General features: G+C 41.8%; 1 protein-coding gene across 1 annotated transcript in view; it reads right to left on the bottom strand.

Annotated features, from left to right (window-relative positions):
• LOC136837216 (toll-like receptor Tollo) overlaps positions 1-10,856 on the bottom strand; it is a 172,319-nt gene extending 161,463 nt beyond the window's left edge. Inside the window, exon 1 of the mRNA XM_067101893.1 lies at positions 8,203-10,856. Coding sequence (XP_066957994.1) covers positions 8,203-8,652 — 450 coding nt within the window. The 5' untranslated portion in view covers positions 8,653-10,856. The remainder of the gene's footprint in view (positions 1-8,202) is intronic.
• Positions 10,857-15,185: the final 4,329 nt, after the last annotated feature.

A 15,185-nucleotide genomic window follows, 5' to 3' on the forward strand; every position in this document is an offset into this window, starting at 1 on the left:
AGTGATCATATCCTCTTGTTCACTGTTAAAGGAATACTTCAAGCAGTAACCACCATGTGACACTACTAAAATCTTACCTCCAGTGATTGGACCATGCTGATTCTTACACCATTCCACGAGAAGGAATTTTGCTAGTTCATCTTTGAAATTTCCATTTGTCAATAACTGGAGCCTCTTTGTCGTGGAATTTGTTCTGGTCCAGTGATTGTAAATCTATTATTATCGTCACCTCTTAATCTCCTTTCATTAACTTTAAGTGAAGGGTCTATGTACTTAGCAAAGAGAACATGAATTTGGCTTCCTGGAAAAGAGCAGATTTTTATCAAAAGTTCCTTTGCTATTGTTCCATAAGATCCATTTGTCTGCTGAAAGATTGTGTGGATTAATAAGCCTCCATCGAAAACGGTTGCTGCCACATTACGGTGACTCACAGTTGATAAAGAGCTGTCTAGATTCATTTCCAGTAACCGTAGTAGGGCTAAATTTTCGGTTTTTAGGGGAGATCCATCGCTGTGCGCCAGTGAAAGGGGAACTTCTGTCACTGGGAATGACAGAATGTGTCTCAGGTCCAAGCTAGTATTCTGATGAGAAGCAACCCGGATTATACGTGCAAATACATCTCTTATAGACTCCTTCTGCAGCTGACTTGAGAGTAGCAACCATCGATTTCCTTTTATTGTTATTCTCCACGGCGAAGTTTTTAACTCTTATTCTTGGCATGGTCTTTAGAAATCTAGACTTGTCAACACTGCACTCTTGCGGGAATGTCAATCGACATTCATGACCTCTTGAAAGTGACCCAAGCAGATAAAGCTTTGTTTCTTGATCAGTAGCTTTTCCAGATGAAATATTCAGGAGGTCAGGTGAATTACAGGCAGGGTCACCAAAGGGATTGCAAGTTTCCTTCGGTAATGCACTGAGGACGCCTATATTCTCATTATCTTTCTTGATTCGCCACTGACGACGAAGCTGAACAGATGGCTGCACAACTTCTTCTATGCCCAGTATAGTTCTTAATTCTGAAACAGCCAATCCTCTCTGATTTGTTGTAATGCTCCATCTGCGAAATGTGCTTTCAGAGTTCCTAAAGGCAACAATACCTTTCAGTGGAGACGCTGCATTTTCGTTCACTGTTTGTTCCAGACACATGTCGACTGCAGTCCTAGCATAGTTTTTGGTTGTTCTACGAATGGAGAAGGCACCAAGATCAAGAAATTCACGGCATTCAGGTTAGGGGGACTGAAGCTTCTGCAGAAACAAACATCCCCAGCAAGCATAATTGGGTCGATTTAACCCAAAGAAAATGTCCAGTACAGTTGGTAAAACTGATACATAGAGCTCTACATCATTTGTGTGTATGGCTTGTTGTAGTTGTCTGTAAACTCTGTTTACCATGTAGGCCTACACATAAGTACTCCAGTATGCCGCAGTTGGTCCTAGCTGCCCTTCCATAACTTGTTTTAAAAAAATGTTGTAGGATTTCAGATGGCCATGAAAACTGTCATTCACTGCAAGATACTTCTCAGTTGGTTTTGCCTCAAATGGCGCTTCCTGAAGAACATATGACATGTCAGTCCTGCTTCTTCACTAAGAGTGCACAGAAATCTCTGGAACGATAATCTTTCCATGACACAGGCAAGGATTTGATGAATACCAACACATCTGTTGTAGAATTTACCTTTAATAAATCCTGTCAATATCAACGTTCATCTCGTAAACAAAGATAATACAAAGCGAGTAATGTAATTGAAGTCATTTGCTTGCTTAACAAAATAATATGATCGAATTATTATAGGCCTACAGATGAATGTTATTTATATGAAACAAACAAATAATATTCGTATAAAATAAATACAAAGTATATAGAAAGGAGAAAAAAGATTTATTAATATATAACGATGATGTATATTATTGGTGAATAGCAGCCTACGTAGTCTATATAGTAATTATCAGGGCTTGCCCTTCCCTCCCCCACCCGTTAGGGTGTGTCTGTCGGGGGTAACCACCCAGTAAAATGTCTGTCATTACCAACACAGAACTCTAGAATATGCAGTCCTATTGTAGTGCAAATTTTACTGGGTATCTCCAATGTTGGATGTAGATCCTGTCTCCCCCTCCCCACTCATTGTGGGGTGTCTGTCAGGGGGTAACCACCCACTAAAATGTCTGTCATGACCACCATAGTACTCTAGGATGTGCAGTGCTATTGTAGCGTAAATTTTACTTGGTATCTCCTAAGTTGGATCTAGATCCAATTAGGCCCCCCTTTTCAGTGTGTCTGTCAGGGGGAACCCACCCTCTAATATGTCTGTCACTGGTCAGCCCATAATCAGGAGAGTCCAAGTATATATTATATATTAGTTTCATCTGGTATCTCATATACTGGATCTAGACCCAAAATCTAACAAGCAATTAGTGGTGCTTGTTAAGTAAGCCACCCATATATTTTCGGCAGACGGTCAGTTTCACCGTTTACAAGTCTACTCCTAAATATCAGTAGGTGTTACAGTCGGTATCTCGTTCGTTGCATCTGAATGGTCCGGGCTGCGGGACTATACGGCAGTGACACGGAAAGTCTTGCGTTCGAATCCATGCACTTGAATTACAGGACAATGATAATTACCGTCTGATATTGTTAAACGTGTTAAACTTAAACACAGCCTTTCTCAGAGCTATGCAGACTGGTATTTCATATTGATTTCAGAAAATTTTACTACATTTTAATAGTCATAAAATCAATTTCACTGCAATCGTTTACACATTCAGTGGGATGACAAGCAGTGATTGTGTTAGGACGAGCATAATTAAATACAGGGCCGGATACAAGGTTTATTGTGAATCCGTTACAACAACTTGCCGCCAAGGACCAGCACACCGGCCCCATGACAACACAACCCCGGAACCGAGAACTCAAAAACAAAAGACGTTCACAGCAGGGAATAGAATCAGAATTAACAAAGGATTACCTTTTTTTTTTATCTAAAACTCTACATCCCTTATCCCTAGAAAAGCAATAATATTCCAATTTAAAACATCAGACAATTAAATAAATCAATACTTCTTCCAAAATATGTTACAAATATGAAAACAAAACATGATAAATACAGCATATTTGTATATATTTATAAATCAAGTCGATCTGGAGGTTTACTTATTCGACTGAATCGCCTTAACATTGGCGGTTGTACTGAACATTCACTATCATTATTTACAGTTACTTCTATGGGTTCTTCAGCCCCACTATTATCACATGGTACATTAGTGTCTGAAATGAAAGCACTAGAATCACTCAAATTTACAGATGACTTAGAATTATTGGATAACACTTCTTTATTGGATTGGTTAAAGTCACCCATATATCTATGCATAATCTGATCTGCATGTCTTGTCCAAATAATATTACCAAAACTCTGTACTTCCACCTTATAATTTCTCAACCCAAGTACTTCCACAATCTTTCCTTCCACCCATGGTGAACCTTTCCCAAAATTACGAACAAACACAGCATTATTGACTTTATACAATTTACCTTCCTCCTGGAAAATTTCATCCCTCATTTTCCTTAAAGATTTGTCTTTCAGTTTAACTGATTCAACAGTACCTTTGAAATTCCTACCGAACATTATTTCTGCTGGGGCCTTACCCGTGGAAGAATTCACAATCCTCCTATAGTTATACAAAATCTACAAATTCTGGTCTGAATATCCCCTTCTTAAATTTTCCCAGGCCCTCCTTGAATGTTCTCACCGACCTTTCAGCCAGACCATTGGAGGATGGATGATAAGGAGCTGGTGTTACATGCTTAATACTATTTTTACACAAGAACTCCTCCATCTCTTGAGAAACAAAATTTGGAGCATTATCTGATACAATGATATCAGGTATACCAAAATTACAGAATGTCTTCCTCAAATGACCAATGGTAACAGCTGATGTAGTGGAACTAGAAAAATGAATATCCAAAAATTTACTATGAGAATCTACAATTATCAAAAATATTTACCATCCATCGGTCCTGCATAATCTATGCGCAGTCGAGACCATGATTTACCAACAATAGGCCAAGACAATGTAGGAGCTCGAGGATTTGTAAAATTCTTAAAACAAATGCTACAATTCTTTGTGACTTCTCCTATGTCCTGGTCTATCTTTGGCCACCATACCCAATTCCTTGCCTCAGCTTTCATAGCATTTATACCATTATGCCCACAATGCAAATAGTTCAAAACCTTACATCTTAACTCAACAGGAATCAAAACCCTATTTCTATACAATATTACATCATTATGGAGAGATAAATCATCTTTTAAAGAGGCATATTCCAGAAGTGACATATTATGTTCCTTTGACCATCCCAGCTTCAAACAATTTTTCAACTGAGACAATACAGCATCCTTACTGGTGAAATGTTTAACTGCCTGAAAAGAGATGTCATCAAAATCAAGTAATTCAACCAATTTAACATACAGTACTCAGCTGGTGTACCAGAATGAAAATCATCAAGTGGCAATCTGCTTAAGGCATCAGCAATTACATTTTCCTTCCCAGGTTTGTGAACTAATTCATAATCATAATGAGATAACAACAAAGCCCATCTTTGTATTCTAGAATTAGCATTACATGGAATCTGTTTCCCTCTTCCAAAAAGTCCCAGTAATGGTTTATGATCAGTTCTAGCAACAAAATTCCTTCCAAGCAAAAAATATCTAAAACGTTTCACAGCAAAAATAAGAGCTAATCCTTCTTTATCTAACTGAGAGTAGTTCCTTTCTGCTTTAGATAGTTTTTTACTTGCAAAATAAATTGTTTTTTCTTGGTCACCAACCTTTTGTAACAAAACACACCCCACACCTACAGGAGACCCCACTTCGGAAAAATCTCTTTTAATGCCTTCAAACGCCTTCTGCTGTACTGAAGTCCATCTAAATTTTACATTTTTCTTCAACAAATCATACAAGGGAGCTAGCTTAGAAGAAAAATTCTTTACAACCTTGCAATAGTAAGTAATCATACCTAAAAAAGATTGAACTTCTTCAACAGAAGTAGGACATGGGCAATGTAAAATAGCTTTCAGTCCCTTTGAAGATGGCTTGACTCCTTCACCTGAGATGTGGTATCCTAAATATTCAATAGATTCAGCCTCCAAAACAGTCTTAGTCTTATTTATTTGTACATTATGTGCTTGCAAAAGTTCCAAAACCTTTCTTAATCGGTGATCATGCTCCTTTTTGGTAGCACCACTTACAATAATATCATCACCACGGCCCCCCTGACGGAAGTTCTCAAAGGCCAACCAACCCTGACGAAGGCCACCCTCACTGAGGCAACCGCCTTGGCACACCAGGATCCCAAGGCCACCCTCCAGCTGACAACGGACACCAGCAATGTCGCCTGTGGTGCTGTCCTGGAGCAGATCATCAACGGCAACCCCCCAGCCCATCGCCTTCTTCAGCAAGAAATTCAACCCTGCATACACCCGCTACAGCACCTTCGACAGGGAACTCTGCGCGATGTACCGCACAGTCCGGCACTTCCAGTTCCTCCTGGAGGGGACGCCCTTCACAATCTTCACAGACCACCAGCCATTGGTTCACGCCTTCACTAAGCAGGGGGACGCATGGTCTTCCAGGCAGCAGCACCACCTCTCAGCCATAGCTGAATTCACCTGCTCCGTCAGGTACTCCCCGGTGGGAAAAATCCTGTAGCAGATGCCCTCTCCAGAGTCGAGCTGAACGCAGTGCAGCTCGGGGTAAACTACGAAGACCTCGCCAGGGAACAGGCCGCTGACCCAGAAACCCCAGCCTACAGCACCGCCATCATGTCCCTTAAGTGGCGGGACGTGACCCTCGCCCCCGGGGGCCCAAGTCTCCTCTGCGACATCAGTACGGGTCAGCCCCGCCCCTTGGTTCCAGCCTCACGCTGCTGCCAGGTATTCGACATAATTCACGGCCTCTCACATCCCTCTGGCAGAACTACGGCCAAGCTGCTGTCAAAGAAGTTCGTCTGGCATGGGGTGCAGAAGGACGCCACGTCCTGGGGAAAACAGTGCCTGCAGTGCCAAACCAGCAAGGTGGGTCGTTACACACAGTCCGAGATAGGCGAGTTCCCGCAGCCAGAGCGCCGTTTGGCCGCATTCATGTCGACGTCGTCGGGCTCCTTCCCCCATCAGGCGGGTCCAGATACCTCCTGACGGTGGTAGACCGCTCAACAAGGTGGCCCGAAGCCACACCAATGCAAGAAGCCACCGCCAGCGTGCGCGCCGAGACCCTGCTTTCCAGTTGGGTCAGCTGCTTCGGCTTCCTGGACCACATCACAACCTGTCCGAGTTATGGTCCGCCCTGGCTCAGCTGCTGGGAACCACACATCACACCACCACGGCATACAACCCAGCGGCCAATGGCCTGGTCGAGCGGTTCCACAGGTCCCTGAAGGCGTCCCTCATGGCCCGCTGCACCGCCGAGGACTGGAAACATCAGCTGCCATGGGTCCTCCTCGGTTTGAGAACCGCCCCCAGAGCCAAGGGCACCCCGTCCACAGCCGAAAAAACCTACGGAGAGTCCCTCGTGGTCCCAGGCGAACTTGTGACAGAAGATTGCCACACCCCATCACTGCAGAGGCTCCACGATGTGGTCGGCAAGTTCGCTCCTTGCAAGCGCACGTACACCGGCAGGTCGGCCACCTTCACACCGCCAGAACTGTCATCCGCCACCCACGTCTTCGTCAGGGTCAGCGCCGTCCGCCCGCCACTGACCAGGCCCTACAGGGGCCCCTTCCGCGTGCTGGAGCGGAACAGCAAGGCGTTCCTGCTGGCACTCCCCGGGAGGAACGATTGGGTTTCAGTAGACCGGTTAAAGCCCGCCTTCCTGGGGGAGAGCACAGACGTCACCACAGCGCAACCCCTGCCCAGCCACCCTTCGCCACAGCCAGGCCCGCAAACGACGGGCGTGTGGCCGTCCCAGGAAGGGCCCACCCGCACCAGCAGCCTCACGCGTGGGGCGCCCCTCCGTTGTCCTCAAGAAGCCGTGGCACCCTTCAGCATCCCAGCAGATATGCAGATTAGTCAGACGTGTCCCACGTCTTGTGGGGGGAGTATTTGTAAAGTCACCACATCGCCGTCAGCGGAGTCTCCTTCGGATGCGTCATTAATTAAGTCTCCGTTGAGCAAGTTTTCTTTGGTGACTTCCCACTTTCTTCGCCACACAATTCGCTACGCCTAACGTGCCAGGTCACGCATTTTCTACCATTTAAACTCTACATGTATTTGTTCAACTGTCATAAATTATGTATTGTGTGTTTCTTTATTCACAGGCATCAAGATTATATCCATATTGGAATTCTGTATGTTTTTGTATTGTAAATTGTACTTGCTCGCTGTATATTATTGTTAATTGTTTTTGACCTCAGGTCACACTCAATCTCATTGTCTTCCGCTGTTCGGCGCCAGTCGGCCGCAATATAAACTGCCTGAATCTGTAATAAACCAGCAGTAACTTTTACCTGCTCGTTTCTTTTGCACCTCTTACAAGATAAAATCCTTGTTCTAAACATTGACAATAAAATAGCTACCATTAACGGTAAGCTTTCAATCCACTACAAATCACAGTACTATGACATATGCTACTGACATCAGCATGTATCTACAATAAATTATTTAATCAATTCTATCTTCTCATGATAGTTACAATTCAGAGGTCACTTCCTCTTGAATGTTTACTACTCACTGTCACAGAGCTCTCTCTCTCTCTCTCTCTCTCTCTCTCTCTCTCTCTCTCTCTCTCTCTCTCTCTCTCTCTCTCTCTCTCTCTTTTATACACACACAATCACTCATACATACAAATGACAAAATGCATATCAGAGTATCCAGAGATATTAAGACAAGTATCGTCTATCGACTTCACCAGACCTCAGGAACGATTGACATAACAGGGAAGTGTAACCGACAAGAGCCTCTGCGCCGACAAGATTTTAAACCTGGACCTTTGGTAAGAAACAATAGATAGTGACTCTGACGACTCTTTGTTTGTTTGTGTGTGTGTAAGTTACTCTTAAGTATAAAGATTTCGGTATGACACGATATTTGTAGCTCAATACCTGTGAAAATAAAAAAAATCACACAATTGTAAGTGACAACAATTCAATGATGAGAGAGTGCCAATCATTTCCTTGTTAGTAGGCTATTTCCCAAACAGTCTCACTCCTCACCTGAAATGTCGATGAAGTGATCCTGCTCTGGTAATAGAGCACCTGGCTGCATTCCACCATGAGAGACCGTAATTTCCTGGAATCGGTCCTTCCTTGCCACGACCTGGGGTAACTTGAAGTTTCCAAGTCCTCCCACTGGCCACTTGATATCTGGATCCCCAAGTCATCATCCAGGATTCGCACTTGACATTCCAGGACGTTTGCTGATGTCCAGAGGCAGGCAGGAGAGCTTTTGGAAGAGTCGTTGGCGGGTGATGGAAGATTGCTCAGATAATCTGAGAATGATAAAGAAGAAAAGGATGACCCGCTGACACCTACAGCACTTGTGGTGGATGAAGAGGAGGAGGTGGAGGAGGTCGTTTGGGACGACGTCTTCGAAGACAACAGGGACAGGGACAACAGAAGGCGGCACAAGAAGGAAGCTTGTTTCCAGCGATGCTGGTCAGCCATATTTCCCAAAAGTTTCAAATAAGTAATAGTACTTAACACTTAAACGAAACAATTGCATGTAATAATCCTTTTCCTGTACAGAGCGATTGCTGACAATCAGTACAGGAATATTCCATTCAAGTTTAATTCCCTAAAAGTTGTTTGCTTACGATCTTTTTTTGCTATGAACCTCCCGTATCATATTAGATTCCTGAAGGCGAGAGATCTAAAGGGGAAGAGTGGGGAACGCTTCCTCTCCCCTGGCAACAAACTCAGGCATTGTGCTCAATCAGCTCAAATGGAAAGCGTAGTCTTTTTGGCGCCTCAGACTCGCGCCTCTGGATTTTTTTTTTTTTTTTTTTCGTCCTTTTCAGGTTTTATTTTCTACCTGTTCCTTTTACTTTTTTTCCTCTTCCTGTTTTTTTCCTCCCTATTTACTTTTCTGTGTATATTTCCAGTTTCCTTTCCTTTGTTTTCATCGGCACGCCTCACTATACCATACTTTCACTGCACTAGCTTTGGAAGTCTTCGTTTCAGTTGAAGAAAGAAAAGGCAAGCGGACGTCGTGTTTCCTCTGACAGCTTTCATTTTCGTTCCCCATAAATTGCAATTCCCTGTTGGATTGGGTGTGAACGCTGCTGAATCCTGCTCACCCAAAGGCCTTCATCGTAAACGCTTTCCTATTTCTTATCGGGAACCTTGATCATACCACTACCGACCTCAGCAGATAGCCAAACCCGAGGAAAAATATGTTCGTTTTCTTGAAAATCTATGTGACGCCATAATGCACAAAACAATGTTAACAGCTAAAAAAAAAAGATCTCGTACATATCTTTTTAGATGTGTCATCATACAAAACGGAATTGTTCTTTGGCGTTACAGGAACGTTCATTTTTCAGACGCAACCTTCATTCATAAAGAATTAAAATAAATATAATGCAGTTTTCATCAAAACAGCTCAAAACTTTTTTTACATTTTCGCATAACACATAATAATCAGATCGGAAAATGAAGACAAATGTATCAAATTCTGGAGTTCAAAATAGTGAACTGCTGTTCCATGACTTAGTCAGCCCGTTTTCTTCATGTTTCTAAACTAAACTTCATCACTGAAGAAAAATGTCCTCTCAGTTTCATTTGGTCGTGACAGGACTGTTTTTCTGCGAGCTGTTTCATATGATTTTCCCCATCATCCACTTTCATTGAATCACAAAATGAATCCTGGCTTCCTCCAGCATTTTCATTCTTTTAGTCTCTTGAAAATCAACAAACCATATTCTATGATTCTTTAGCTACCATTACTTCTCTGCCCTTTCAACCACAAAGAACCGGTTTCTTTTTCTATTCTGTTTTATTTTAAACACCACAATGCCTTATGGCATCATGTAAGCTGTATTGAGAGCTTAGCATGTGAGGAGTTTGAGACAACAGCTTTCGGAAATTTCGGAAACATGAGAGTTTAAGCGACGCGATTGTGTTACTTCTTCCGGTTGTTTTCATCTCACTTAGGAACGATTTACGGAACTCTCGCTGTTTATTTCCCGTGAATTCACTTTTTTATAATTTCCTCCACTCGTTTGCTACATTATTACCAACTCCATGAGCATATCTTAATGCGACGTTACCACACGAAAATGCTTGCTGAGCAAACATAACGGTAATTGAAGTTTTCGTGCTGTCACGGACTATTTGTGACGTCACCTGGCATTATGGTATCACTGGGGCCATTGTGAAAAGGGTTAGCCCACGGATGCAAGGTAAAAGGACTCCCACCCTTTTGTTTTCACCGAAACACTCACTCCTCTCACAGGTTATGACTGCCGAATGATGCAACGAGTACAGCCATTCTCTTTGCAGTGCGACTACCTGAGTCTAATCTTTTTATCTCTATCTTCGTGTGTTTTTATTTTTTTTAATATTTGGCTGCATATCTTTCATATTTCTCTCTCGCAATGGTAACTAAGAAATGAAATACAATATTTTTCTTATTTTCGCGTGGATTATATCCATTTCTCTTAATATCTAGTGTATAAAAAATCAGAAGCAACGATAAAAGTAATTACAGATGTTTTTGAAAATGTACCACACGCAACAACAACAGGAAAATTAGATGATGGCTACGGGCGCCACTGGAACGCTAGAACGTGGAATCGATGACACAGCTCAGGGAGCTACAGAGAAACTCATCGGACGCTCGCCAGCTGCAGACTGAGTGACTGAGTGAGTCTGAGTCTGACTGACTGGATCACTGGAAAGATCGTCCCGTCCCTTCCAGCCAGGGCTTTGGTTTCCATGAGCGGCAGTTGCCACTTTGTATTTCTTACTATCTCTCGCCGAAGCTTAAAAGAGTTAATTTTAAACTCCATTCCTTGTCTTTTAATTTCTGAAAAGAATTGTAAACAAATGAGTCATTACTTTTTAAGAGGGTGTATTTAAGATGGAAAGTATTCTGGCATTGAATAAAATAATATTCTTACCTCCACAGCCAAAGAGAGTGATGTCAGTGCACTTCTAAAATAAAAGAGCAATTCAGGTTAATCCTTCGCTATCTCTTTTCCCATCTACAGTAGATCGAAACTTCTCTCATTCATTGCATCTCTCAGTCGATCAAAAGGACTTAAGTCTCTCGCTTTCGATTGCTGCTATTATATATTTACGATTTTTAGTATGATATAATGATGGAGAACTTTATTTTGTTTGTCGTTCGTTATTTCCTTCCCTCTCAATCTGATCTCTTTGATTTTAGAGGCCTAACTTTCTACATAATTTGTGAGCCTAATTCTCACTCTTACCAACGGAACACATCTCTCATGGCCAGCTTTCATTCAGATGGTTTTCTTGTCATTCGCAGATTTTTGTAATGGTGCTATTGTCATTTTTTTTTTTTTTTTACCAATTTTCCTACAATATAATTTCATTTTCTCATTTTAATATTTCTAAGCGACTGTCGTTACTCTCCATCGCTATTTTCCTCTTTTAGTCTCTTTACCTTCCAAAATATGTGAAGTGACCATTGTTTGGTTCCCAGCCCGGTAATAGGCTAATCATTTATGGGCACAACATAAAAAGAAATGTCACATCTTGACACGAGGCTTCATTCTGTTAACTTGCGGGAGTGTAAATTACAGCTCTAGAATAGACAGCATACAAATAATGCTTTCGTACAATGATTAATAGATATCATACCTTCATTGCTCATAGATATCTTACTTTACAAGTTGCACTTAATAACTATTACTGTCTTTTGTTTCCCTCGTTTCGCTTCTAGATTTTTTAAGCGTCTGTTTTTGCAGTGACTCAAGGGAACTCATTTTCATTCCCCTTCTTCGACAAATTTACATCTTTCCATATAATTATAATATACTCGTTTTATCGATATTTTTGCGGTGATTGTGCCATACTTCTTGTTTCTTTCTTCCATTCGATCTTTCCCAGTGTTTGAGAGAGAGAGAGAGAGAGAGAGAGAGAGAGAGAGAGAGAGAGAGAGAGAGATATGCAGTGGTAAGCAATATTTAGTAGTGGCGTCTGCTCCTTTTGCAATGGAAATATTTTTAGGGTCTTTGTCTCTCCAATTCTTTATCACAGTTGAGCTCGACTTTTTTTTCCTTTAACTTCATCCTCCTATGTGATGTAAGTGACTAAAGTGCATTCAAGTTTCTGCGTGCGCATATAAAATTTATATATGTATCAGCATACAGAGACCTACAGCATACAAACATGCGTTTTAAGGTACGGTATGAACACTGGCTCTTCTGTCTGCCGATCCTTATCATATTCATTACTATTTAATTTCTAATATTTGTATAACATTTATTCTAAAAGACAAACGGTTTTTTGTAACAAACCCTATATTTATATATATATATATATATATATATATATATATATATATATATATATATATATATATATATATATATATATATATATATATGGAGCCTCGATGGCTCATGGTCAGTCGGTTACAGCAGCAGCTTCGGACTTCAGAGGTCTGTGGCGCAATGGGTTCAAATCCGCAGCCGACTGATCAGAGAGGCAGACACTTTGCTATCCGTGTAGACATCCCGGGATTATATATGTAATCAACGGATAGGTTTGCTTAAAAAGCAAATGGGTGTTACAGACTAAATACACACACAAAACAAAGCCATTACAACACCTTCTAAAAAACATAACAAACATCTCACACCTCTCGAACTCTCGCTACCCGCAAGCAACAACTTCTCGCTGCTGGGAAGAAAGGGCGTTGGGTCGGGTATGATACATGAAACATACGCTACCGGGTCTAAGCGATGTCAGGCAGGGCAGCCGATCGAGACTACAGGTCTACCCCTAAAGCCAAATCAAAAGTCCTTCAAAAGAAGGCATCGTGCTTACCCCATACAAAAATGGGAAAAAAGCACGTTAAAAGAAGAAGAAGAAGAAGAAGAATATATATATATATATATATATATATATATATATATATATATATATATATTTACGTTTTTCCTGGCGATTTAGTTGAGATATTCTCTGTGAGACAGATAGCAACAATTTAAGGCAATTTAGCCTTGTGATTCTGACTTCGTGGGTCCAGGAAAACGTAAAAAGAGGAAAACAAAGGGGAATTTCATATGAGCTTAAGGCTCTTGTTACTGAGGAAGATATTACGTAAAACACGGGGCAAACTTGCAGGAGTGTATTTACATAAATAACGTTAGTACGGGAAAGAGGAATGCTAGTAGATTATTGATCCTGGAGGATTCCACGGGATGAATGAAACTGAGAATTCCAGACACAGTCAAGAAGCTTCCACGATATAGGGTCCCTCTGAAATGAGAGATATGCACATTATACGCCAGTAATGAAAATAGACAAAAGATTAATGAATTTGAAGCGCACTGAGGGTGCCAAAGGGCTTCGATGAATTAATAAGGACTTAGTACTGCCGATGCTAGAGGCGCATGGACATTAGACAAGAGATTCAATGATTATTGGCACTCAAGTTAAGTAAAGGTTACGAGGAAAAAGCATGACTGAATGGGGGTCTTCCAGAGGACTTTACCGTAAGGCAGCTTTGTTTCCAGCGCAGAAAGAGGTCCGTGGATGACTTGCAATTTCCGAGGGCGAGTTCTTCCACGTGTTAGGATGAAGGGCAAGGCGATGGGGACTTCTTGAAAAAGGGCAATGCGTGGGAATTTCACGAAGGGCCGGGCAATGGCATGTGGGCATCACGCAGGTCAACGGTGGAGCGAACACGTGGCTCGCGGTCAAAGGGCACGAGGAGAAAGTATACTTTGAAAAGGGCCACGTGGTTAGCTAAGGGCACTGCCAGGGGCAGGTGTTTGGACTTCTTCACTCCCTGTCTTCCCCCGCGCATGTGTGGCCACACCTCGGTTTGGTTTCTCCTTTTATCTCCTCCTATGGGCAGGGGGCACGTCCAACATATGGGGTTAAATCATTTCCAGTTGATGCCCGCAGGAGGAGTTTTGCCTGTAAGAAAACGACCAGACAGAAATCACTTTTGCCTCGAAGAAAGATCTGCTTAAAGGGAGTGGCCTTAATCCATCTTAAACCCTTGTATTCTGACCGTGCGAAGTCTCGATAGACAGATGTGTCTATCGATCGAGCAGCTTGCAGTAAATGAAAACAACAGAACAAACAACAACAACAAAAAAGGGGGAAGCAATTTGCTAGCGAGTTCTTGCTAATCATAATAATATATATTGTTGCTACGTTTGCAGCCCTTCAACAATAGATTGAGGGAATTTTGGATAGCCTTGCTAATGGGCTGCAACATCATAAGTAAGAAGAAGAGGGATAACGGGGAGTAAGGTCGCCAGAGTGATAGCCTTAATAAGTAAATATAAATCTATTTACAATTTGCAACAGGACTTTAACAGCAAAAGAAATACGCAGCATCACTCAAATTAATATCGTAAATATAATTAAGGGAAGGCTGTGATACTGGGGGAATCTGTCCCCAGATAGGCTAAGTAAGTCACTGATGATGGCAACAGGTTCTTGGTGTTAACTTTATGTACGCTTGTGTCAGGAAAGAACTTACGCTAATCAATTAACACTGGACATTGACTCCTGAAAGGCAGAGAGATGTCTGATGAGTATTTTTTCACTTCAATATACCTATCTCATGAACATAAATAAAGAGCAAGATTCGAGGAGGTAATTAATTCACTTCTATTGCTGCAAGGGGAATAATTACTTCATTAATTCACTGAATTAAAAAAAAAAACACTTTATAAAGATGTTACACTGCACTTGTAATTTAGCAAGGGAACGAATAATGAAAGGTGAAAAGGTCGAGAGAAAGAGATAAAGTTTAAGGGCAGATTCCTCTCAATTCTAGACATACTATAGAAATTGGGAATGCTCTTAGTAAAAAGCAAGAGCGACTCTCTTTCCTTCTTGGCAGAATGGCAGGCGAATCAATGGTTGCTTAATTTTCGGCAGTTACGGGGAGAGAGAGTTGGCCACCCTTGGGAAGCCCTCTTTAAGGAGTTTAGGAAGGACGTCATCCTTCAACTGCAGCTGCCTCTGTACTGACTTTCTTT

The sequence above is a fragment of the Macrobrachium rosenbergii genome, chromosome 58, assembly GCF_040412425.1.
Source record: "Macrobrachium rosenbergii isolate ZJJX-2024 chromosome 58, ASM4041242v1, whole genome shotgun sequence".
In the NCBI taxonomy this organism is placed as follows: domain Eukaryota; kingdom Metazoa; phylum Arthropoda; class Malacostraca; order Decapoda; family Palaemonidae; genus Macrobrachium; species Macrobrachium rosenbergii.